General features: G+C 40.1%; 1 protein-coding gene across 1 annotated transcript; it reads right to left on the bottom strand.

Annotated features, from left to right (window-relative positions):
- Positions 1 to 7,249: 7,249 nt before the first annotated feature.
- LOC121309246 (activity-dependent neuroprotector homeobox protein 2-like) lies at positions 7,250 to 26,929 on the bottom strand. Its single transcript, XM_041242142.1, has 4 exons — positions 26,662 to 26,929; positions 24,921 to 25,038; positions 22,655 to 22,744; positions 7,250 to 10,054 (listed from the first exon to the last, which is right to left on the bottom strand). The coding sequence occupies exons 2-4, from the start codon at positions 25,026 to 25,028 to the stop codon at positions 7,250 to 7,252; spliced, it is 3,003 nt and encodes a 1,000-aa protein (XP_041098076.1). The 5' UTR covers positions 25,029 to 25,038; positions 26,662 to 26,929.
- Between the last annotated feature and the right edge of the window lie 268 nt (positions 26,930 to 27,197).

The following is a 27,197-nucleotide window of genomic DNA, read 5'->3' as shown; positions in this document are numbered from 1 at the left end:
ATGCTCTAAATGACAATATTTTTATTTGGAATTTGGGAGAAATGTTGTCAGTAGTTTATAGAATAAAACAAAAATGTTAATTTTACCCAAACACATACCTATAAATAGTAAAACCAGAGAAACTGATAATTTTACAGTGGTCTCAATTTTTTCCAGAGCTGTATATATATATATATATATATATATATATATATATATATATATATATATAATATATAATATATATATATATGCAGTAATGTTTCGGGTAAAACAAATACAATTGTCAAATGTAAAATAATAGATTTTAGTGTTCTAGTCGGGTGCCCACGCTTTTTTGAACGCGTTTAGTCAGATCAGTCCATCTATTGTGCAGCAACAACAAAGTGAATGCGACTCTGATCTTTAGTTGCTTTTGTGCATGTTCATTTGCAAGTGAACTGTGACAATAAGGCCTTATCAATCAGCATATAGTTCTGCAATTTTGAATACAGACTTGGATACTTTTTTCTGAATATTTTGCTAAATTGCATTTCCTTATATTTTATGCAGGTGTGTGCATGGGTAACATTTTTTTTCATTTTCCTGTAGGGTCATTAATGGGGAATTTTTACATACTGCTACAAAACGTACCGAGTGTAAAACTATGTACTGTATTACAGTCAGAGTGTCCACAGTTGTCTCTTTTGGCAAGTAATATTTTCAGAATCATATCGTTCTGAATTCAAATAAATATAACACTGTACCAACTACAGTACATTTAAATGGAAGCCTGTTTATTTTAAAATGGTCCTTTCAGATATGTATTTTTGACATTGTATTTTTTTTGTGTTCCCTGAAAAACAGACAAGGGTTGGAACAGGCCAAAATGAAATAATCAGATATGCATCACACTCAATTGTCATTGCAATCAAAATTTTATAGGGTCGGCTATGCGGACTGTATTTGTATTTGGGGTAACACAATAACTTCCAGTGCTGTATGAGGAATTTTTAAATTAAATAAACTGAGAATCTGATTTACAACACAGGATTAGGTGCCAGGATGCAATAACAACATTTCATGGACAGTTTTATTACTGGCAAGTGGTAGTAAAATAGATATGCAGCACAACAAATTTAAGCAGTAATTCTGTTGTTACTGAAACATATTTCACAAATGTTATGAACAAAACCCTTATTTATTAAGGTTTTAAGTAAGTAATTCATTGTGGCAGAGCAAAGCTCTGCCCTTTAAATTGGCAGGGATGGGGTTAACTTCCCCTACCTGCCTGGGTTTATTATGTTCAGGTGGCTGGGGTTGATTAGTTGATTAGGTTGATTAACGATCAATCAGCGCCCAGCCACCTGATATAAAAGGAGGCCTCTGCTTCTCATTTGGAGGGAGGGAGCTGAGGAAGCAGGTTGGTTTTTTTTTTTGGTTGTTTAGAAAGTTTGAATCCAGTGAAGGCATTGCCCAGCCTGGAAACTGTTATTTTTGTAAGTTTTGCTTTTTATCTTTTTTGTGTTTAAATTGCTTTGTTTTGGCCCTTGTGCCCTTTCATTTTGTGTTTATTTATAATAAAAGTATATTTGTTTGAACTGAAGTCTGTCTCTGGGCCTCTATCCACTCGCCAGCCTGCCACATTTGGTGTCAGAAGTGGGATAGCGCAACCTAGAGGCTCAGAGCAGTATTTTTGTTTTGTTTTGTGGAATTTTTGGGATAATTTTTTTTTTTTTTTTTTGAAAAAAAAAAAAAAAAAAATGGGAAAGAGCAGACAGCGGCAAAGGCAGGAAAAGCAGCAGCAGCTGAAGAAATGTAAGCTGCTGCAGCCACCGCTGGAGGACCCGGCCAGCCTCTTCCCCTGGTGTTCCTGGTGCGGGAAGGAGGACCATCGTTGGCGGTTCTGCCCAGACGTGCCACCGGCAAACTAGTGTGGCCGGTGTGAGGAGGACGGCCACAACTGGGCAGGATGCCCCTACAACCAGGCCCAGGAAGAGGTGTCGTGTTCACCCCGGGCATCAGGGGCCACCCCACTACCTCCAGCACCACCACCTTCACCACCGTCCCAGGAGATCTGGGACTGGTTGATGCACCCTGAGGCAGACCTCGTCCACGATCTCCCCATAGTTATCAACACGCTGTGGCGTCGAGATGGGGAGAGGTGGGAACAGTGGGAGGAACAGCACCACCCGGCCTCCTTCCCAGAGGTTGCCCTCATGGTGGTTAATTACCTGGCGGTAGACATGGGAGATGCCCCGGTCACTCCAATAAAGAGGGGTGAGCCGCCTTCCCGAGAGCCAGAGAGGGGTGAGCCGCCGTCGCTCCCAGAGCCAGAGAGGGGTGAGGAGCCTCCGTCGCTCCCAGAGCCAGAGAGGGGTGAGGAGCCGCCGTCGCCCCCAGAGCCAGAGAGGGGTGAGGAGCCGCCGTCGCTCCCAGAGCCAGAGAGGGGTGAGGAGCCGCCGTCGCTCCCAGAGCCAGAGAGGGGTGAGGAGCTGCCGTCGCTCCCAGAGCCAGAGAGGGGGGAGGAGCCGCCGTCGCCCCCAGAGCCAGAGAGGGAGGAGGAGCCGCCGTCGCCCCCAGAGCAAGAGAGGGGTGAGGAGCCGCCGTCGCTCCCAGAGCCAGAGAGGGCCGTCGCTCCCAGGAGCCGCCGTCGCTCCCAGAGCCAGAGAGGGGGGAGGATCCGCCGTCGCTCCCCCAGAGCCAGAGAGGGGTGAGGAGCCGCCGTCGCTCCCAGAGCCAGAGGGGGAGGAGGAGCTGCCGTCGCTCCCAGAGCCAGAGAGGGGGGGGCAGCCGCCGTCGCTCCCAGAGCCAGAGAGGGGGGAGCAGCCGCCGTCGCTCCCAGAGCCAGAGAGGGGTGAGGAGCCGCCGTCGCTCCCAGAGCCAGAGAGGGAGGAGCCGCCGTCGCTCCCAGAGCCAGCCCGCCGCGCTCCCAGAGCCAGGAGCCGGGCCGCCGTCGCTCCCTCCGCCACCAGAGGGAGCCGCCGCCGCCGCCGCCTCCGCCACCAGAGGGAGCCGGGCCGCCGCCTCCGCCACCAGAGGGAGCCGGGCCGCCTCCGCCACCAGAGGGAGCCGGGCCGCCGCCGCCACCAGAGGGAGCCGGGCCGCCTCCGCCACCAGAGGGAGCCGGGCCGCCGCCGCCGCCTCCGCCACCAGAGGGAGCCGGGCCGCCGTCGCCGTGCTACCTTGGAGATTCGGGGCCCCCTCAACCAAAGAAGGCTTGGGGGCTCCGACATCAACCCCGCCCACCACCACCCACCATAACAGCCCACCCAAGGGACATAATTGGACTCTTGGGGGGAGGGGGGGAGTTGGCCGATTGCGGCCGGTGTACGTTGTACATGGGGGGAGGTGTGTGGCAGAGCAAAGCTCTGCCCTTTAAAATTGGCAGGGATGGGGTTAACTTCCCCTACCTGCCTGGGTTTATTATGTTCAGGTGGCTGGGGTTGATTAGTTGATTAGGTTGATTAACGATCAATCAGCGCCCAGCCACCTGATATAAAAGGAGGCCTCTGCTTCTCATTTGGAGGGAGGGAGCTGAGGAAGCAGGTTGGTTTTTTTTTTGGTTGTTTAGAAAGTTTGAATCCAGTGAAGGCATTGCCCAGCCTGGAAATTGTTATTTTTGTAAGTTTTGCTTTTTATCTTTTTTGTGTTTAAATTGCTTTGTTTTGGCCCTTGTGCCCTTTCATTTTTGTGTTTATTTATAATAAAAGTAGTATTTGTTTTGAACTGAAGTCTGTCTCTGGGTCTCTATCCACTCGCCAGCCTGCCACATTCATACAAAGCTTTTATAGCTCGTCTTACTACCATATCAAATACTGTACCTTTTTTTAAATTGTTTTTATGTATCGCAATAGATTTTTATGACTATTGCAGGATTTCATCAATGGGAAGTGACAGTATTAAATAAATACTATGGAATATTTTGGTAGTATAAAAATGGCCCTAGATTATGTGGATTGTTAGTAACTGTTACAGTATGTACATCTGTGACTTGCACAAAGTTATCTTGGTTACTGTTCTTGGTAACAACATAAATTTGATCAAGAGCAAATCTACAATATAATAAAGGGCTAAATGCTTAAATTATGGAGAGAAAAAAATGTCCACATTGTGCCTTCCATGCATGCATGGACTAGTTTTAAAATGTATGAAACACCTTTTGCAGCTATAAACAAAGAGAACCAGTCTTGGAAACTGAACTTACTCCTTCACCTCAAACTACAGGTATTAAGAAAATGCTGTAGCTCTTTTTGCCACATTCAAAATCCATCAAATGCAATATTTTTTGCCGATTGTTTCTGTGTGTTGTAATTTTGGTGTTTTTTTTTTTTTTTTTTTTTAACAAGCTATCAATAAGCAATACAGTAATTTTAAAAGGGTATATAATAAATAAAATAAAATAAAAAAAAACTGATACACTTGTCTGGTTATTAGTGAGGTCTGGTTAATACGAGTGGGCATATCCACAACTCCATATTCAGTAACAACATCATGTACCAATTGTTGCAAGCCTTGCAGTTGTACAAGTAGTCGCTACTGTATGTAGTTAAGCATCCCGATAGAGGGAGCTTGTATTAATTTGTCAACCTGCCATTACTGCTACTATCTCAAACAATTTTACTGGCAACTTCAAGTTGTGGAAACTGTGGGGAACAATCATGTGACTTCTGTGATTCTCTACTTTAGAATTTGTTCATGGGTGTCGCACAAGAAATATACCAAAGCCTAATATATCAGAAACAGTGAGGTAGTGACTTTATATTTGCAGGGCCTTCATTCTAAATGTGTTGCTTATCATGAAATAATTTGAACTCTATTATGGCAGTCACGTGACTAAGTTACAGTTGCATAGACAGTACACAGAGTTAGCGTTTTACTGTTTAGTGCACATCTGTATTCTTTGGTTTTCATAGTGCCACTGCTGCAGTGCTTTAAACCGACCACATGCTTTGATATGTGGTCTTTATACAGTAGTTGGTATTATGTGATTCTCAATCAGTGTCACAGGTTTATATTATATATATATTATATTATATATATATATATATATATATATATATATATATATATATATATATATATATATATATATATATATATAAAAATTATATATATATATATATATATATATAAACATCATTGTATTATGTACTGTAAAACATCTTCTAACCTAACTCAACTTCATGTAAATTGACTTGGGTTAGGCTAGAAGCCGAATGGTTTTCTAGTACAGTACATAATACAGGGGACCATCATTTAAATTGACATTTAAAACCTGAACGTTATCAAGCAACAAGGCCAGTCTGGCTTAAGTGAAGGTCTTCAATTGAATTGGCTATTAATGGACGAGGGGGTGGACAAGACCAACAAATATAAGATTATATAACATGAATGGAACTCAACCAACTTTTTTTTAATTTTTATTACAACTATGAATGGAAGATGTATACAGACCACAAGCAGAATGGTTCCAACATTGTGACACGTGAACCAGAAATGAACTACAAACAAGTCGACTTGTCATTGTGCAATGCGTTTAATTCTACAATTTAATCTTAAAATGGTCCTAAAATATGTATAAAAAAACAAATCCAAACTAAATACTGTCTGCATATACAAACTAAAAGTTAGGGAGAGAAAGAAAAAAGCCAGTATTAGGTCTGAACTTTGTGCTCAAATTGTGATTAGGTCTAATTAACAATTTATTTGTATTACTATAGATCTGTTCCCTCCCCCCTATATATAGGATTTTAGTTACTATTTATCTTATGTATCCAAACAAAACAAACCTAAAGTATCATTTATATAAATAAGAGCTGTACAATAGTAATGTGGTACATGACTTCTTGGAAACCATTACCATTTTACTTTGAACAGTGCCTAAGTTCTGTAATATAAATAGTCTATTCCTATAGCAAAATGCTATCCCCCTCTCCCCCTCCCTCTCAATACTGGCATTTATGTTTAATTTTATAACAAAAGCACTTCTCTGGGGTAGAACCAAACTAACATTTTTCTTTTACTTTGACTGAAATGCAGCAGGTGTAAATCCTCATTTGTTGAAGATTTCAAAAGCAAGAGGCAATGGTATTTTAAGGGGAAATGACTAAAAAGCACCAGGCAGCATTCTTCAATGCAGCGCAAAATAAGAGAAAGGTTGCTAGGTTGTTACCTTGCTAGATGATGTCCACAAAACAGGGCCTGTGCGTATACCCACTTTCCACCTCTGCCCTGTAGACCTTAAAACTGTAACAAATCTGTAAGTCAAAAATCTAATTGTTCACATTACAGTTGGAGGCTCTACCATTTCATGTAGGAAATGAAGCACGTCCGAAGCTGAAAACTGAAAATATATATCCAATAGATTTTAAACTCTTTTAAAAGTATAGAGAAAATGCGACTCTTAAGCATTTTATTTTTGTTTAACAAAAAAACTGTATATAAAGGGTTTCTACATTTAAACACTTTTTTTTTTTTTTTTTAATCTAAAGCTTTAAAAATAGCCTGGCTTGACCATACCAAATAAAAAAAAAAAACATTATATACACACGCACACAATATAAAAATGAGCCTCAGCATAGGGTACAGAAAACCACAAGTAAAGCAATTATCACATACATATTTCCCTCTCACATGAAACAATGAAATTAAGTTAAAGGAACAAGAGAAAATTGCAGAATTATACTGCATAACATGGGCCACCGCTCAATAAAAAAAAGAAAACCACTAACAAGCCATTGTCTTGAAGTGGATTAGAACTGTATGAAATGTACATAAATAGAAAATAGGGGGATAATTAGTCTGATCTTTGCCAAACACAACACACACACACCATAGCCCACTTTATAATAATAAAAAAATAAATAAAAAGGTCTGCTAGTGTATTAGTACTTTAATGTGCTGTGTGTGCATTCAGTTTTCACAGAGCAAATAACTTTAAACTTGTCCTGGTGAGCAAGACATCAGCATTATCAGAATGAGAATCAATTGTGATTTAACAGTCAGTTCCCAGGTTTGTCAACATTAGTCCTTGTTGTTTTGATCATTTCTGGTCAGCACTGCTGTCCTCAGTGCATTTGCTACAAAATACATATTAGCAGTTTTGCTTTGGGTAACTTGTTTTAGCTGTATATTTAAAAAGCAATACAAATAGTACTGGCAGTTTTATATATATATATATATATATATATATATATATATATATATATAAAGGAGGGTGGAAGGAATTTAGGATCCTTAATTTCAAGTTCCATCATTCTTCGTTCAGCAGTCTATAGGTCAAGTGTTTTTACTTCCTTAAAATCACACGCAAATTAAATCCTAACAGCACAACTGCCTTGGTTTTTTGGATTGTTTTCAAGCATCTGGTACGTTTGGAACCAAAGTGGCAAGCCACATCAGTCTTATTAATCCACAAGCGGGATGCAAGCACCTCAGTCTCATTTTTGGACAGGTACGGCTTTTTGTTGAAATAGTTATTGAGGAACTCTTTCCGGTCCTCATAGGCACGCATTTCAAAGCCAGTGGGGTCAAGTTCAAGACATACTAGAGGCTCCTCCAGTGCAGAAGACAGGGCACCACCATCTGAGTCAATCCTCTTCCTTTTCGTAGCTGTAAGTTCTCTTTCCCTCACACTAACATCTGCAGAGTCTCTCGTTGCCACTTCAAGCCTTAGATTACTCTGAAAGGCAGGATTGTCTGCCTGGGAATTGGAAGTCACCTGAGCATCCTGTTTCATTGGCACTATGACTATCCTCTGGGATCCTCCGTTCACAGACACGACTGTTGGAATGGTGCAGTCTGGATTGAATGTTCTTTCTAAATCCTTGGTGTTCTTGGGAGCACACCTACAGCGCAGCACGTGGACAGATATTGCTTTTGCCGTAGTTTTTCCTGTGTACACACCACAGCAATAGATGCATTTGAAAGCTGGAGTTTTTAAAATGGTGTGGATTGTAGGCATTATGTGGTGTTTCACCTTCAGATGCAGTTCATATCCCTCGGAGGTCTCAAACTTCTCTGGACAAAAAGGGCAATCTTTAGTCTGGGCTTTCTGAGTTACTCTGCAAACTGACCGAACAGCCTCGATATGCACCTTAATGTAGATGACCTCCAGTGTTCCTGTGACAAGGGCTAGGTGAACTTCTTTGTCCCCCACTTGTTCACTGGATGCAGTAGTGTGCAAGTCAAAATAAGGAAATACAAGTTCCCCATGGTCATCAGTGTAAAGCTGATATTCCTTATTCATGAAATCACTATTTGCTTTTTGTTTAGTATTGTGCTCAGAATTTGTGTGCTCCACTAACTGTTTAACAGAGTTGAACATTGCAGGACAGTACAGGCAGTTCAAGCCATGCAACACATGTTCAAAAAGTCCTTTTTCAGAAATTAAAGTTTTGCAGAGCAGGCATTTGAGGGTTTTTTCTTTAATCTTCTTCATAAATGGTGCCCGGGCTGCAAGCCTATGCGGCGCATTACTGCTATTGGTAGGAGCCTCTTTATGAGCTACTCTAATGTGGACTTGGTACACATTGGAGGGAAACAGCTCGTTGCACACAGGGCAACTTATCCACTGTTTAGCCTGTTTGGAGTTTGTATTAGGCTGGCAGGGGACTGTCTGAACGGGCTTAGTTGTCTGGAGCTTTGAAACTGTATTTCCTTGGGGGATTTGCACTGACACTGGCAACGTTGAAAGGTTCTGCACACTTCCAGACTGCACTGGCATTGTCACCTGAACTGGTGCCAAAGTGTAGGTGGGTAAGCCATTCACTTTATTGCCTGTTGGAATCAACTGACTGAAGAGAGACTGTGAGGCCAGCATAGCACCTTTAGGTTGGTTGACAGCTGAAATGGCTTGGTTCAGTCTTTGTGAGGAAACAAGGAGGGGCTGAGTACCTGGTGCTCGTAACCCCAGTTTGTTAAGCGGAACGGCTGCCTGTACCACAGTGAGGCGCTGTTGCTGCTGAAATGAGACATTTTGCTTGGAAGAACTGATAGTAGTGGGCCCGGAGCGGCTAGAGGCCTGTACCAATGATGTCACAACCCGGGCTGGGGCAGGTAAGGTAGCGGTTGTCCTTCTAGAAGGCAGAGAATTGATTGTGACGGATGAGGTGGAAGGCAGTGAGCTCCTAGCAGCTGCTGTAGCCATCTGTATGAGTGCAGATGTTGAACCCCCTGGGTAGAAGGCTTGAGTGCTGCCCGGAGCACGTATTAGAGTTGCTGCACCTCCAGGGACCGTATGGATTGCTGGTTGACCCACAGGTGTGTGGACTGGGTTTGCAAGAGAAACAGGAGGGCTTGGAAGCCGAGCTTTTGTAATAGCAGCAGCCCCTGCGGTGTTTGCAGGAGGTCTGGGAGGCCCCATGACTTGAGATAGTTTATTCTGCTGAAGTGAAACAATTTTCATCTGCTGCTGCTGCTGCTGCTGTTGTTGTTGTTGCTGTTGTCCACTGGTTCCAGGCAACATGGACAGTTTCAGAACCTGATGAGACACTTTCACCTTAGGGGCTATCTGTGGGACCCTCATCTGGTTTCTTTTCCCTGTTTTTGTGTTTTCATGAATCAAGGCTTTTAAGTGAACCTCCAGTTCTCTGTGCTTTTCGGATGTTAAGATGTGATACAGCAAAGCCTCTGAGCTGTCAGCAGGCAAATTGCAAATTTTACAGTAAAATTTGATAGGGTGTATTCCACTTTCTCTACAGGCATTCATTTCATTTTCTGACCGCTGCCCATAGTAACTGTTCAATAAGGTAGGATAATGAGACACTAAAATGTGCTTTTTCATACAGTAATACAAAGAGTCTTGAAAGAAGCATTTACGACAGGAGAATCTATCCACAGCATTTACAGGCGTCGAGTCAGAACTGGGTACAGACTGTGATGTCAGGTTCTTCCGTGGCATAGTATGAAAGATCCTGAAGTGCTGATTGATGACTTTAGGATGGGAAGTGAATGGACAGACGGGGCATCCGGCCAGAGTTTCAAGGTCCTCCTCCTCCTCATGACAACGCAGTACGTGGGCTCTGTAGGAGTACAATGTTTTTGTACAAAACTTGCACTGGCTGCAGCAGAATGTCTTGGTGCGGTACCTTGGCTGAAAGATATGAAAAAGTTAAGCATTAGTATCATTGACACAGTATCTTATCTAAGTATTTGAGGGTCCAAAAAGCTTTTGTCCTCCATGGAGAACCTTAAAAGGACTACATATTTTAAAACTAGAAATAGGAGTTTTTGTAAACAGAAACAAAGCATTCAGGTGGCATCACCTATGATATGATTTGTAAAGACTATTTGAATGGTTTAGAAAGATGAAGTAAAATGGATATAAAACAGCTCCGTAGCATGGATATGTACAGAGGTGAAAACAATGTGGCAGTGAAATGGATAATTTCTGCTACACACCACCTGTAACTGAACATTACTGAGAAAATCACAGAATTTCATAGAATGGGTACTTACATAAAGTCTAGTTAAAATACAGCCTCTGTTTACCCCCATGTTTTTAGAATGTTTATAAAACAGTGACAATTTGAAACAGAAATTGATTATTGTGCCATCTTTTGTTAAGTAACAAATTCAAGCTTGACTGAATTTTGTAACCGGAAATGTAATATGTTTATGACTTATTTTTTTTTGGTTAAATGAACAATTTAATTGTGCTGCATTTTTAAGCATTGTGTGCTTAAAATAAGAATTTAACAAAAGTTGTTGTAGTTGACATTGCGTAGGCTACATTTCTTTCTACTGTACAGTACAGATAAAAGTTATAATATTAATATCAATAGTATTGCCATGGCTTGTGGTTTAAAGGCCCGAGGATGTTAATCCTAGCTCAGCACCTTTAACGTTTGGGGCTATTCAGAAACCGATGTCAAACTCATCTCCCAATGCGGTAGATGCACTGTGGGTGCGTACGTATAATGAAGAGAGTTGAACAAGTAGGGCATGGCGGTTAATAGCTGTGCAGAGGTTAATAACTCTTACAATACTATGCATACGTGGCTTGTGTACCCAGTTGTGAGACAGGGTTACGAAGTATGTTACTGAAAATAAACTGAGGCTTTCAGAAAAGTCCGGCAGACACCCAACACTGTTTTAAAACAAATGTATAAATTGCTGTCAAGCACACAATATAATACTTTATTATTTGTATTCAATTTTCTGAAGTAAATGCAACAAGTAAACGATATGTTCATGTTTTAACGTCTACGATTATAAAACAGCAGTTGGGTGCCATTTTTATTAAAGAAATAAGAGAAATCAAAACAAAACCCCAACTACACTGGACAAACTACAAACGCAACATGCAACAATTTCAAAGATTTTACTGAGTTACAGTTCATATAAGGAAATCAGTCAATTGAAATAAATTCTTTAGGCCCTAATCTATGGATTTCGCATGACTGGGAATACAGATATGCATCTGTTGGTCACAGATACCTTGATAAAAAAAGGTAGGGGCATGGATCAGAAAACAAGTCAGTATCTCGTGTGACCACCATTTGCCTTGTGCAGCACGACACATCTCCTTCACACCGAGTTGATCAGGCTGTTGATTGTGGCCTGTGGAATGTTGTCCCACTCCTCTTCAATGGCTGTGCGAAGTTGCTGGATATTGGCAGGAACTGGAACACGCTGTCGTACACGTCGATCCAGAGCATCCCAAACATGCTGAATGGGTGACATGTCTGGGGAGTATGCAAGCCATGGAAGAACTGGGACATTTTCAGCTTCCGGGAATTGCGTACAGATCCTTGTGACATGGGGCCGTACATTACCATGGTGGCAGATGAATGGCACGACAATGGGCCTCAGGATCTTATCACGGTATCTCTGTGCATTCAAATTGCCATTGATAAAATAGAATTGTGTTCGTTGTCCGTAGCTTATGCCTGCCCATACCATAACCCCACCACCACCATGGGGCACTCATTGACATCAGCAAACCGCTCGCCCACACGACGCCATACACGCTGTCTGCCATCTGCCCAGTACAGTTAAAACCGGGATTCATCCGTAAAGAGCACACTTCACCAGCATGCCATTGGCCATCGAAGGTGAGCTTTTGCCCACTGAAGTCGGTTACGACACTGAACTGCAGTCAGGTCAAGACCTTGGTGAGGACGGCGAGCACGCAGATCAGCTTCCCTGAGATGGTTTCTGACAGTTTGTGCAGAAATTCTTAGGTTGTGCAAACCGACAGTTTCATCAGCTGTCCGAGTGGCTGGTCTCACGACGATCCCGCAGAAGAAGAAGCTGGATGTGGAGGTCCTGGGCTTGCATCGTTACACGTGATCTGTGGTTGTGAAGCCGGTTGGACGTACTGCCAAATTCTCTAAAACGATGCTGGAGGCCGCTTATGGTAGAGAAATGAACATTCAATTCTCTGGCAACAGCTGTGGCGGACAGTCAGTATGCCAAATGCACGCTCCCTCAAAACTTGAGACATCTGTTTTGTATTGTAACTCCTTTCATTATGTTGTGTGACAAAACTACACATTTTAGAGTGGCCTTTTATTGTCCCCAGCACAAGGTGTACCTGTGTAATGATCATGCTGTTTAATCAGCTTCTTGATATGCCACACCTGTCAGGTGGATGGATTATCTTGACAAAGGAGAAATACTCACTAACAGGGATGTAAATAAATTTGTGCACAAAATTTGAGAGAAATAAGCTTTTTGTATGTATGGAAAATTTCTGGACTCTTGTATTTCAGCTGATGAAACATGGGACCAACACTTTACATGTTGCATTTATATTTTTGTTCAGTGTAAATTGGACCTGACATGCCTAACACACGCTGAATAAATGGACAACTGAAGGTTAAATCCTTTGCAAATTTCAATGCCTGTGTCTGCTTTTCAGGTACTTGTTGATTCATTGCATCCTGAAACCAACGCCAGCACAAGCACAAGATATTCGATTACGGCGCACATTGTTTTCATACTTTATAAAGTGTGGCTTGAATTCTTCTGTGTTTATTTTCCTTTAAGTCTTAAGCCACCATATCCTAATTATTCACATTCCTTGTGAATCAATAAAATGTGAGACCAACCAAATGTGAGAATTAAAATTGTATCAGTTTGGTCACTGGACATCCGCCAGTCACTAAATAGCTTATTGTACAGTTTTTTGTCCCGAAACCCAAGAAAAAACACCCCACCCACCGCTAACTGGTGCTTTCCATTCCCACCGATTCAGACTTGGTCTACAGTGTGGGTTTGTTATTTTGTTTCAGGGAGTTTCCAAGTCAGTTAGGTATTATTTTTCATTCTGTAACAAACATTTAGAGGTCAGCAAAGACCATCAGTAACTGAAGAAAATGATAACCCAGGCTTGGAAAGAAAAATGCTTTGAAACAAATCTTTGAAAGTCTGCAAGTTATTGGAGGACTGTTTTCGTTGATAGAATAAAATGACTAATCTATGTTGCTCTGTAAAACCCATAAAGGATGTAATGCACATACCCTTAGAGTTCATAAATCTTAAAAGACGTCATTTAGTAATTTTCTAAATCCCTTGACATATGTCCCTCACCACTGCTATATCTAACATTGATTTGGGCTTTTTTCAGAATCATGCTGAATTTCTTTTAACTTTATTATGTAAAAAAACTAAAACAAAAACACTCTTTGAATCTTGAACCTGAAATGTTTTATTTAAAACACGTTTTTGGAATACCCCTCAACGATGGCCAATACAAAGAATGACCTAAACTGGCAGGGAGAAAAATAACCACCAGCACCACCAACTGCCACAGTGTCCCAGCTGCTTGCCGCAATGCCTCTCAAATTAAAAAAAAAAGAGCCCCAAAAAAAAAAAAATGCCAACTCAAAAACATTTGAAAAGAAAGGAGGAAGAGCTGTCTAAAGCAGCAGCGAAGTGTTCTAGGGTTGACCTAATGTTCGGGTAAGAAATTGATGTCCCAGACAACTAATAATAATAATAATAATAACAACAATTAGTGAACTTGTCAAATACTGCAGAAAGGACAAGCTTAGACAGAATTAAATTGAATTGTGACAGAATGGGCTTAAAATTACAATACTTTAAAAAGGCAATGGTGCAATACACATTGTAACTAAAATATTTAAACAAAAACGGAAGTGAAAAGGCTACAGTACCAAGCTGAAAGCGTTTTTGTTTTTTTTGGCTTGTTTTTTTGTTAATTCCAATAAACCTACGTTCTCTTTCACCAGCAGCCACAACGTTGTTTACCATCAGGAGTTTTTCGTTGTTTAACTGCGCAGCAGATTCCCTAGTTAGATGATGACCTGATAATAGCTCTTCATCCAAAGCAGCAAGCACGGTCATTTAAGATAAATTTACCATAAATAATGTAGCGTGAGTTTTGTACTAAAGCACGGTCAGCCGTTGAAGGGAAAATATGTATTTCTCAAACCGACCAGAAAGATGAAAACAGAAAAAATACTTGCGACTGTAATTAGGAAGTGTACTGCTGAGAAAAAAAAAATAAAACATTTAGCGAATTAAATGAAATGTACTGCAGCTTACTTGACTTAAATTAACAAAATTTAGCTCTCAGTTTGTGCTAATGAAAATGATGAAGTGCTTGATGTGGTGTATTTAATATTGAAAATAACAAAGAACATGCTGCAATTTAAACTTGTTTTTACTAAAAAGTAAACGGTAACATGTAATAACAACTGTCTGTGTTACATGCTGTCAGATCAGGACTTAGCTAATGCTAAGCATGGGAGCTGCAGCATGCTGTTTCCATATTACAACTGTGCAAAATTAAAAGATGCAGTCACCAATCCTACACACATTTTCACTAGTCTTGTATTGCAGGGGCCTTGATGCTCCAAAAGTACATTTTTCTTCTTGTTGATCTTGCTGTGAGCAGTGCAGAAATAAAATTCCTTCATTGCACTATTGGAGCATTTTGTCAGACACTACAAGCAGACCACTACTGGTCTAGCACATGCTTAAACCATCCAAAATTGTGCCAGAATACACCATTTTAATCCCTTTTTTCAAAAATAGGGAGGGGGGGGGGGGGGGGGGGGGGGACGACACAACACCCACCTACACTCCCCCACCAGCCCTACGCGCCACAATGAGATCAGTGCCCCCTACTACATTGTAAGTGCCACATACCTTACCTTAAAACAAATTGAAAACCCTGATAGCATTACATACATCCAGCTGTTCATCATTGTGATGCAGAGCACGCTCCATTGCCTGAAAGGTTCTATTTCAAATTTTTTTTTTCAAAGCCGTGTACAAGTTTTGTAACAGCTGTTGGCAAACTACAGTTGCGCAGACACTGCAGACAGAGTAACTCAATTGATGTTTAGTATCATTACTAAACTCCAGCCATGGGTAAATCTTTAGCCCGTTTACCTGAAAATCTATTTTTAATTTTCCCTTCACTGCCATTGCTTATTTGTGCTGTTGTATCACTAAGGCTGTATCTAAAAATCTAGTCTAATCTATGTAGGAGTCAGTGGTGCGTGACAGAGTTTAGTAAAAATACCCTGAATATTTTTTTTGCCAAATTATCCTTTGTATTTGTTCATTATGAAAGTTTGTTGTTTTAAAAATTGGATTTTTTTCATGCCATTTTATTTTTATAACAATTGGTGTGTGAATCACTCTGAAACCACCGATTTGTGTTTGTTTGAATACAAATGTAATCAACATAATAAGCTCGGTATTTTTTTTTTTGTTGTTTAATTAATGGAGTATGAAATCTCCTTGGTGCCTTTGGGTTGGATTTGGGTCATTCCATGCCAACTCAACCAGAAATGGGGTATTTTGTTGCCTGACCATCTCAGATTTTGCTAGAAAAAGTAACCTGGGGGTTTTCAGGCCGTATGAGCTCAGAAATGCTTCTCCTTTGAGCTGTGACCTGGCAGAGATCAACCTAAAGAAATGAAAAAATCACCCTGGGCTCAACTTGATACTACCATCATGTGGTGCACCTCGTTCGTAATGAATAGGGCTTTCGAGAAAAAAATACCAGGTGCATCTAACTCACTTTTGGTAAGTTTCCCCAGTTAGCAACAATTATCTAATTTGGGGACAGCCACACTTTCACATGTATTTGGCAGGGATAGGAATTAACCCCATCCCTGCCAACCACCACCACCAACACACAAACCAAAAACTATTTACAAGCTGGGCCCTCTTGCGGTTCTTCAATTCACTTACTACACGTTGCTCTTTCACTTTCTACATTCTTTTTTCTCATCCACTTCAATTTGATAATTTCCACATTCATCCACTATTTTTACTTAAAAAAAAAAAAAAAAAAAAAAAGATTTTTTTTAGCAGTCATTCATATTTCAGCCTCTCAAAGTCCTTAAAATGTAGTGTCAAGACGTACACAGCTGTCATGTGTTTCCAAGGGTTTTTTTTTTTTCACCCAGCAGGCACAAGTGATCTAGTCCACTAGCAGCGCAATCAATCCTTATCATTAAAGGTACAGTAGCATCTGCTAGATGGGCAGCTCAGGGTTTTTCAGCTGGGCAGCAACAGCCACTTAGCCGGGTGGCCTACCCGGCCGAAAAGGCCTGGGGAGATTAACCCTGCGTGTACTGCTTTTTTTTTTGTTAGAAATAGCACTTTATTAATGAATACTTTTTAAAATGATCACTTTATTGCATCTCAATCTTAAAAAAAACACCATTAGTTGTAATATTCAAATGGGACTTAGTTTGTAAAGTTTTCAGCAGTGTTGCATAATCAGATTCCTCAAATATCTTATGAATTTATTAATATTTCCATTATCAATTGATCAGAAAAGACTTTCCAGAATTGATCCCGTCTTGGTGTGTGTCCAATGTAGCATCAGAGGGAGATCATCATATCATTCTGTGCATGAAAATAACAGAATTGGAATATACAGGGGGGAGTCTTAAATAATTTTCTGTGTCTTCTTGGTTTCTGGTCTCCAACTCCCCCACTGACAAAGAATGTTTTTAGAAAGAGTCATAAACTAACTGCTGGACAAGAGTTTTATCTCTACCTATCACTGAATGAGCCATTTCGGCGCCAGTAGTATTTTGCTGAGGGCAACTTCCAGACAATTCCGAGTACCTTGACACTAAGATGAGAAACAGTCCTCGATGTAAATCCAGCCGACATGGGGCGAAATAGAGGACCAATGGAGAACAAGGCCACATCGGTACGAGAACAACCAATGAAAGACACTTCACGTGGACTCAGACACTGCCCAAAATAACCAGACTAGGCAATCACATGGTTGAAGAAAGAATCACAAAACCCGCTGACTTTCAAAGTGGAGTGAGCTTCTGCTGCATGGAGAGCTTCTGCTGTGTGCTGCTTTCTTCCAGTCATGCTGCCCATAAATGCGTGTTGACCGCAAAGGAAGTGTGCACAAGTAGTGTCCTCCCGCTAGAGTTGACTTGGAGTTTGGAGGGACAAAATGGATGCTACGCTGCTGTGAACAAAGTTGCAGAGCCATGCGTGCTTGAATTCACAGAAGAACAAGGAAGAACCAATGTTCTGAATAATGGCTAGAATCATCTTCTGAGGAAGAGCCCTGCTGTCTGTCCTACGAGAGAGTGGATCAGTGACAGGTTACTGCATTAATTGGAAAGCGGGTCTTTGTTTCCATGTATCTGCACGAAACGAACCGAAGCAAAGCCGTACAGAAAAATTGACACGAACACTTTTACAAACTATAACTCTTCAATTTTCTCTGATCAACATAACTGTTTCTGTGATCAAAGGAACTATTCCCAGTGGGTAAAACTGCCAACAACAAAGATAATGTTGAAAGCCTTGGAGATCAACAAGCTGATCTCCATTTGAAAAGGAACTATTGGTTATTGCGAGCCTACGCAACACAATGCGTACTGCAAAATACAGTCTAAATTGGAACTACAGATCTGGAAAGCTGCAGTATTCATCGACACAGATTGACGTCTGTATATGGAAATCGATAAGTATTCAGCATGTCTAATATTAAATACTTTATGACTCAAGAAAGTAACTGAAGCAAATGCTATCAAGTTAAGTGGAAACTGTTCTAGAAATAAAATATAACTTCCTGTTTTAGAGTGTGTAAGAAATGTATTATGTTTGTTTGAAATGTGCAACTCAAAAGGAGTTGGCTCGTAAATGCAGAGAATTTCATCATTGCCCTGTTTGAGTTAATTTGAATATATAATCAACTGAGGTTGATAACATGTTATTAGTTTGGTACATCACGTCTAAACTAAATTAATATGGTAAAACTAATTTGCTAAATTAGGTACTGGAATGTTGGATTCTGTTTTGAATGGGAAGTTGAATTAATTCTCGTGCATATTTACATGATCGATTACAACGAAAAACGGGTATTGAAAATACTAATGCAAAGTAGACACTGTGATAAGACATATTCAGTATTAGTATATTAACCATGTATGCAAATTATGTTATGGTCGTTGTAATAGTTTGACTATGGTATCAATTAACTGCATATTACTATTCATGCATCTCTCTAACCAACAGACTTTCCTTTCTGTAATATTAGTTGTGCACCCCTTTTTTCCCTTAAATAAACGATTGTTTTATGTTTCTGACAAGTTGTGTGGATGTCAATTATTGTCAAGGGAATCAGAGTTCTACATGATCTCACCAAACTATTATGGTATGTCACAGTTATCAACATTTGGACGTTCTTAAACAGTGCGCCTAGAGACTAATTTATATATAAATAAATTGTATACCAAAGTCACTACACCAAACTGGGTCCGTTTAGAGGGTTTGGTATGTTTGGTGTGAAGTGTGAACAACAAAGTCTGCTTGGGAAACTATCCGTACCGAATCAACCTAAAGAGGTGCTCTTTGTCCGTTTGGCAAACAAGTGGTTCACTTGCTAAACATCAAAGTGTACCACTGCTGGACTGTCCTTTTGCACTTAGGAAACAAACGATAAGGTAACTGACTCGGAAGTAAACATTTTGCACATAGTTTAGTTCATATTCTGAGGAAAAAAGTAGAGTAAAAAAAAATGTCTTTGTGAACTACATTAGTTACCTGACATCCTGTGAAAACTGGGATTGTCAGTTTCAGCCTCAATTTATTGTCCCAGTCAGTTAAGTAAAATTGTTAATAGTCCTGGTTTTGCTATTGTGTCCGTGAGCGAGAGAGGGAAAGATATTCTCTCTCTCTCTCTCTCGTGGTTAAAGTCCAGGGCTTGTAACCAGAAGAAGGTCACTGGTTCAAACCAATTTTGTTTTTAGTTTCTTTAAAATATTTAAACAATTAGCCAGAGGTGAGACTATCCCCTGGATTAAAACTGATGTTAAAACAATGTGGCACTGAAATGGTTAATTTCTACTGGACACTACCGGTAATGGAAACCTGACAATACACCAGTACTGTCTATAAAGACACAATGTCAAAGTTGGTATCACTGATCTAGCCAGAGGTCCCCAACCTAGCCCAATAAATTTACATTATTTTTCATCCATTTTTCTTGATTGTACCATTTTGTTTAAACTTGTAAAGTGCCTTGGCTAAATAACAATGTGGCAGTGGAAGGATTTTTATTTTACTGGACACCAGTAAATGGGAGTTGTGTACCAAAAACCAATAGGTCAAATTTTACCATATTAGGTCAGATGTCATGATCAGCAACTCATTTCAAATGCAGGGTTTATATAACCCAGAAAATATGAAACTGGCAAAGAAGGATTAATTTTTCTTGTACAATACCCACGGTCAAACTTGAAAAAGAGAACAGAGTACAGCTATATACTGTGTATGAATCTAGTATCTTGAAGGCTTAGGGCTTCATCTTCAATGCAAAAAGTCACATGAGCCCAATATGGGAAGTCAAAGTGAAGTGTCTGGTATTCATTACCCTAAATTTAGAGGTTTCAAGCTTGGATGGTTTATGATAGATCAGTAATCCTAGTGGTGATGACGAGGTGGGGAGGAGGAGGTTGCAAACTGATGCAAGTTCCCCTCATGCTTAAATATCGCATATAAAACAATGAGAACATGTTGTTACATATTACTTTAGTTACTGCGTGTCATTTGTGTTTGGCAGGGGTTTTCAGTGCAAAAAATTCACACACATAGGCCCCACCACTTCAAATGAAATGTAATTCCCGTGTCTACACAGGCAATTTATAATATTTTGTTTTACCATTTGGAAAGGTTACAGTTACATAATTTTGGCATTTCAACCACTTATGAAAAAGGACAACCTGGAAGTACATCAATAACAACACTACGTAACACAATTTCTGTTCCTGGGTAGTAAATGTTATTTCCTAATTGCTTATGCCTCAAGTATAGACAATGGCTATTATTCCCCACAGACTGCCTTTGTGACCAGGACAGTGATATTTTGAAATTTACCTATTTCCAAAGAGAAAACAGGCAAATTTGTGTCTTTCGTTCACATAAAGTCAGAAAAAAAACAACATATGAATCCAAATTAACATGTATTTATACTAAAGTAATACAAAAATGACTACAAAAGATTTAGAAGTGAGTAGTTTTTCGAGATTTACCATTATACTGTAAATCACTTTCACGAATCAGCCCCCAAATGTAGTCTCCCATCACGTTCTCGTTATACTGTCCTTGGTAGCGGCGTTCAAAGTCCAGTATATCCTGGTGGAAGCGCTCGCCTTGCTCCTCCGAGTACGTTCCCATGTTCTCCTTGAATTTATCAAGATGAGCATCAAGGATATGGACTTTGAGGGACATCCTACAGCCCACTGTGCCATAGTTCTTCACCAGAGTCTCAACCAGCTCCACATAGTTTTCGGCCTTGTGATTGCCCAGGAAGCCCCGAACCACTGTGACAAAGCTGTTCCAAGCCGCTTTCTCCTTATTAGTGAGCTTCTTGGGGAATTCACTGCACTCCAGGATCTTCTTTATCTGTGGTCCGACGAAGACATCGGCTTTGACCTTTTCCTCAGACAGCTTAGGGAAGAAGTCTTGAAGGTACTTGAAGGCTGCCGACTCCTTATCTAGAGCTCTGACAAATTGTTTCATAAGGCCCAATTTGATGTGCAGTGGTGGCATCAGCACCTTCCGGGGGTCCACCAGTGGCTCCCACTTGACGTTGTACCTCCCCACAGAGAACTCGGTCCGCTGTGGCCAGTCCCACCTGTGGTAGTGCGCCTTGGTGTCCCTGCTGTCCCAAAGGCAAAGATAGCAGGGAAACTTGGTAAAACCGCCTTGGAGACCCATCAGGAATGCCACCATTTTGAAGTCTCCTATGACCTCCCAGCCGTACTCATCATACTTCAAGGCGTCCAGCAAGGTCCTGATGCTGTTGTAATCCTCTTTGAGGTGCACCGAGTGAGCCAGGGGAAGAGACAGGTACTTGTTACCATTATGGAGCAGCACGGCTTTGAGGCTCCTGGATGAGCTGTCAATGAAGAGGCGCCACTCATTCTGGTTACAGGCGATTCCGATTGCCTCGAACAGACTGGTCACATTGTGGCAGAAGCAGAGCCCATCTTGACGGGTGAAGAAGCTGGAAAAAGGTTGGTGACGCTTCCTCTGATCTGCGACTTGCACACTTTCATCCAACAAGTTCCACTGCTTGAGCCTAGACGTCAAAAGCTCGGCATTGGACTTGGTGAGACCAAGATCTCTAATCAAGTCGTTGAGGTCTTTTTGGTTGGGGTAGTATGGGTTTCTCTCCTCAGCTCCACCTCTGAAATTGTCATCTGGATCTACAACGTCTTCCTCGCTCTCTAACTTGCTGCTCTCTTCTAAAGACGGCTGCTCTCTCTCCGGAGGAGTGGGTACGGGGAGCTCATGGCAGTGTGGCACCGGGGCGATGGATGAAGGAAGGTCCGGATACGTGATAGCAGGTGCATTCTTGCCAGTCCGACGTTTGGAAGGGTCCACCATGCAGAAGTAGCAGTTGCTTGAGTGGTCAGTGGGTTCCTGCCAAATTCTTGGGATAGCGAACTTCATGGCTCTCTTTTCCCCTCTGTACCATCCTACAAAAATACATTTATTTCACCCATGACTAATGTGTAAGAGATTCTCGCAACATTTTTCATATGATATTTTTTCAATAACATTGAAAATTGTAAAACATTTTAAAATTAAAAACTTTTACAATTTTAAAAATTAACAAATTTTATAACATAAAATTCCAAGCAACAATTGTCCATCTTACCTTCCAGAGTTTTTTTGCAGTGCTCGCAGGTGAAATGAGGTGCCCAGGGTTTGTCTTGATCCCCGACAGGCATGCCGAAATATGCCTTGTAGGCCTCACACATCTTAGCAGATGCTTCCACGGAGTACTTTTTCGCTCGTCTTGATAAACTGGCCGCAGACAGAACAAAATGCGTCTGCCAGATGCTTGCAGCCTCTTGATGCCATCTCAGAAAAATGCAGATATGTATCCACTTAGGCAGCTGGAACTAAACTGAACTAGTGGGCTTAAGGCCCCTGTATTTATACTACTATTTATATTACTGGAAAGTTCTAGAAGTTACTCCAAGTTTACTCAGCACTGAATCTATCTGGAATGTTCTAGAAAATAGGTAAATTTCAAAATATCACTGTCCTGGTCACAAAAGCAATGTTTGTGGGGAATAATAGCCATTTGCTATACTTTTGAGGCATAAGCAATTAGGAAATAACACTTACTACCCAGGAACCAAAAAAAAAAAAAAGTTATTACACGGTGTAATAATTAAAAATACATATATAGGAATATATATATATATACCTTCCGTCTCCTATGTGACTCGCTTTCTGAGAGATCCCACCATGTTGTGTTATTGAAGTACTTATCTCCTGCGTCAAAGCTTTGGACTTCCTGAAGAACAAGAGGGAAACAAAATACACGGAATCAGCTCTGAAATCAAACTATATATATAAGCACCTTAGCTCATTAACTATGTGTTATCTGAAAGTACTGGCTCTAGCAGGTGGATTATATCTCCCAATGAATATCACTTGCAGCAGGAAGTGGTGAGGGTGGCACAGTATGTGGCAGCTTATCCCTCTAAGCAAAAACCAATGATGCAGCATCATGGTAAATAGCCTTGTGCTATTGGAGTTGTTATCTGTTGACCACCAATAACTGCACAACTGTTTCTACCTATACATTGGGCTTCCAGATTACAGCTTACAGACAGATATGTCCCTAATTATCTTACATTTACTAGGTTAACTGATATGCAATTCTGAAATCCCATGTATGCAGCTGCAAAACAGAAGTGAGAGATACAGATAGACAAAAACAGAATGGTATTTGGGTTTGGAAATAATTTAAAGTGGCTGTCCTTTCTTAGTTGTGCATTTTGCTAGTTCTCTTACACTGAAAGACAAATATTCAACACCATATGTTGTCTTATTCAAAGCAAGGTAAAGCAACAAAATTGTGAAAACAGATGTTTTTAATGCCTTCTATTTGGTGTGAAAATGACACTGTGCAACTTCAGTTTTACACTGTTCCTAGATTCTACATGTGCTCAGCAAAATGTTGCTTTTATCTTATTTGCTTTGTTTTCAAGTGCCAGTGGGTTTAAAATAGGCCATGACGTTTTTCAACCGAGATAGCCCAGAGGATAAAAATGTAAATGTGTATATCATGCTTTTCCATTTAAAATTGAAAATGACTACAATTTAATAGTTGTGGAACACTCTTTTGTAAATGTAACTATACCTTTAAAAATATTTGTGAAAACTGCTTCTCAGCCTTCATTACTTGGAGCAGGGACTCCTCCCCCTTCACTCTGATTTGCAGACAGAATCATGATGCAAGTGCGAGCCAATCACAGCAATTTTGCAGCATCACATCTCTCTGGCCTGTTACTGAAACCCATTGAAATCCAGACAGCCAATTTGAATGGAATTAAATGGAGATGATATTAAATTAAAGTGGAAACTAAACTTTGGCACAAATTTACCAGCCACGTAACCCAAGTAGACTAAATGGCTATGCATTTGGTGGTTGCTAATTTTGAATCATGTGAGTACTGATAACTGTTTGATGATGTGTGTGGGGGGGGGGGGGGTTACTCTACCCAGAAGGAGGAGGAGCCTATATGATGTGACCTGGTGTTCTCTTATTATCATTCCTCCATTTTGTGCAACCATAAAAGCAGGAAATATTAGCCTTTTTTTGCCAATGAATGTAGTAAAAAATGCAACATTTACATAATTTGTTGCTTGTCTACAACTGTGTTCTGTATCACTGGTGAAAACCATGACAAGACAATGTGTGGCTTCTTAGCTCGCCAAGAAAAATGCCTTACCTCTGGTCTTCAATTTAAAGATGTTTCCAAACAGAACCGAGATGATATTTGCGCACAGTCTGGTTAGTATAACCTGATCAAATATAATCTGGGCTGTAAATTATTGTCTAAATCATGAAACATTTCTACCAAATTATTTAAATTCTTCTCCAGAAGTTTATTTTTTTGAGACCTCACCTCTCACAAGTACAGTTGAACTTGACTAATCTAGTCCCTCTGCATACTGGCATCCTGTCTAATTCAGAAGGATTTTCAGGGTCTTGATCAAACCCTTATTAAAAATGAATAAGCCTTTTAGAAATTAAAACCTATAATAATTTGGCATGATTTTTCCACCCTAACTGCTTAAAATCAATGTTTACTCAACTGCAGTTCAGCATAGAGTTGTGTGATTTTTTTCTTTTTATGCAAGATGTCAGTACTGTTCAATATGGAACTGTAACTACACTAGATACATTGCTATTTACATAATGGGAAAAGTGAAAGTAAAATCAGTGCATTGTATGAACTGCACGCTAACCCATTTCCATGTAATGAAGTGAATATCAAAATCATCATATTACTGCCCCAGGTTTAACTGTAATACTGTCTAACTTTATAATGCTGCTGTGGTCAAAACCTTCCTAACCGATCTGAAGGATGATATCTATCAAGAGTCTTGTTTCCAGTGAAAATGGTCATAACATATATATAAAATGCTAATAATAGTGGTAAAGAGCATGTTGTACTTACCTCAAGCAGCTCTTTACAATTCTGAAGTCCTATGTCGCACAAGACCTCTTTTACCCTCTTTCTAGATTTTCTGATTTTGTCCAAATTAACCACAGGAAGCTGAAACATGTTGCCTCTCCTATCAGGAGAAAACATTCAAGAAATGCTTCTGTGTTATGAATGTAATCTAACCAGTCTCCAACTACAACTGTACTCTATCAAATACTGTACTATATTCAAATCTGTACACAGAACACTGTTTGGGGGAGTTTTTCATTGTTCACCCACCCCCCACCTGTCCCTAGTATTTGCCAACATATATTATCACTGAAACCCAATTAAACAAGCTTCCCGATATATAGACCATGCAAACTTTTGCAGTTTTGTAATAATTATGGCTGGAAAATATGCGTGTGTGTGGTGGGCGGGGACCATTTATCAGCGCGTTGGAAAACACACATTTGACCTAGTATTACATACTAGTCGCCATCAGTCATTAAAAACATATATACAATACAATCATTTTGTATCTTGCTTTTATTACTCCTAGTAAAACTACAGATTGAACATGTCTTGACAGCATCAACATGTTAAAGTGAGCTCTGAACTTCGATTGCACAAATAATTCCTCACATAGCTGAAAGAATATTGTACAGTAAAAACACAACTATTTCAACAGCTAATTTACATAAAACGTACCGTACTTTAATTTACAAAACAAATGCACCTGTCTAACCAATGTGAGCGGGAAATAAAGCCTATTTAAAAAAAAAAATAGAATTTATAACTGAAGAAATAATGGCTAAATGCGTCAGACTGTTTGTGAGGTCGACAAATAATAATTTATATTACTAGTTATCTGTAACCCGTCACACTAGGGCCCATCCATTCCATTCATAATATCACTTGCACTGTCGAGAGTGAATCCCAAGATGCATTTCATTTGTGTATCCAGATTTATGGGGAAAACGACCATATGTGGTGTTTCTTTTTATAAACAGTCAGTCTGTACTTAATAATCCAAAAGCAATACTATGTACTTTTTTAAATGCAAATATAAAACCTGTGTTCACCTTCACTGTGGCTACAACAGTTGTGTTTCTTCAGTGTTGCTTATAGCATCTTGCGCCCTAATTCCGTCATAGGGCCATTCTACCTCATTCCCCCCTCCCCCCAAAAAGCTGAAAAATTATTTTTAAAAAAGTTTTTTTTTTTAATCAAGAAATAAATAATAATAATAATAATAATAATAATAATAATAATAATAATAATAAAGCGAGATTTGTTTGGTGTCCAATATAAACAGTTGGGACAAAACTCGTATTTGGTTTAGCAAACGATAAATGGGTCAATTTGCATTAAGCAGCGTTAATTATAACAGTTTGCATTTTAAATCCATAAGTATACTAAGTTTGTTTCAACATATGTACTTTTCACTGCAATACCTACCCGCACTACTGGTGCTATAACACTACAAATAATAAACATGTTATTTTTTGTTATAGGTACAAAGCAGACCGGCAGGTAGTGATCTTTTGTACTCCGCTCGTATGTATTATTAGTATTACTGTACATAATATTTACAAAACCTCGTTCATGACAGCTAGAGAGTGTATAAACTGCAGCCTATATAATATACAATGTTACAGTTGCGTTCACAATCAGCCGAATCAATTATGTGCTTTAACCCGTATGGAGTGGTTACAGACAGTGACTATCCCGCCTGTTTTTAATGAAGCCCCAGTCAGTATTCTGTACCTACCTTTTAGTTCTGGAAGAGGGAGCTCTCTAGCTCGTTCTCGCCCTCTCTCTTGTCTTCGGCTGCAATGTGCACAAACCCACACGCGCCCCTCCGGTGTCACTGCAGCTCATAAAAACCACTCAACTTGAAACGGGTTATCTGTATCCAGCTCTTGCAAATGTCAACGACGTTCCTAATAGCAACAAACAATAAGTATTTTTTTTCTTCACTAAATTTAAGCTGCATCACCCTCCTCCTGAAAGAAAAATGGCGCTTGATTCAATCAGGAAGTGACGCTACGTCCTAATTTACATATAAATATTCTGACCAATAGGAAATAAGATAACCCTAACTCTGTATTGCTTTTGTTCGTCTTTGAAAGTAAGGGGGTTGTTAAATTTGCTTTGGAAAAACCTGCTCATAGTTTCCATTAAATTCCATTTATCTTATCTTTGCCACTGTTGCCAATTATAACATACTCTCGTGAGATTTTATTTTGGAAGGCGTGTCTATTATAAAATCACGAAGCTAATAATATCACATGCTTAAATTTAAAC

Source organism: Polyodon spathula, chromosome 3 (genome assembly GCF_017654505.1).
Source record: "Polyodon spathula isolate WHYD16114869_AA chromosome 3, ASM1765450v1, whole genome shotgun sequence".
NCBI lineage: Eukaryota > Metazoa > Chordata > Actinopteri > Acipenseriformes > Polyodontidae > Polyodon > Polyodon spathula.
The sequence above is the reverse complement of the archived record's forward strand: the minus strand, read 5'-3'. Positions and strand labels throughout refer to the sequence as shown.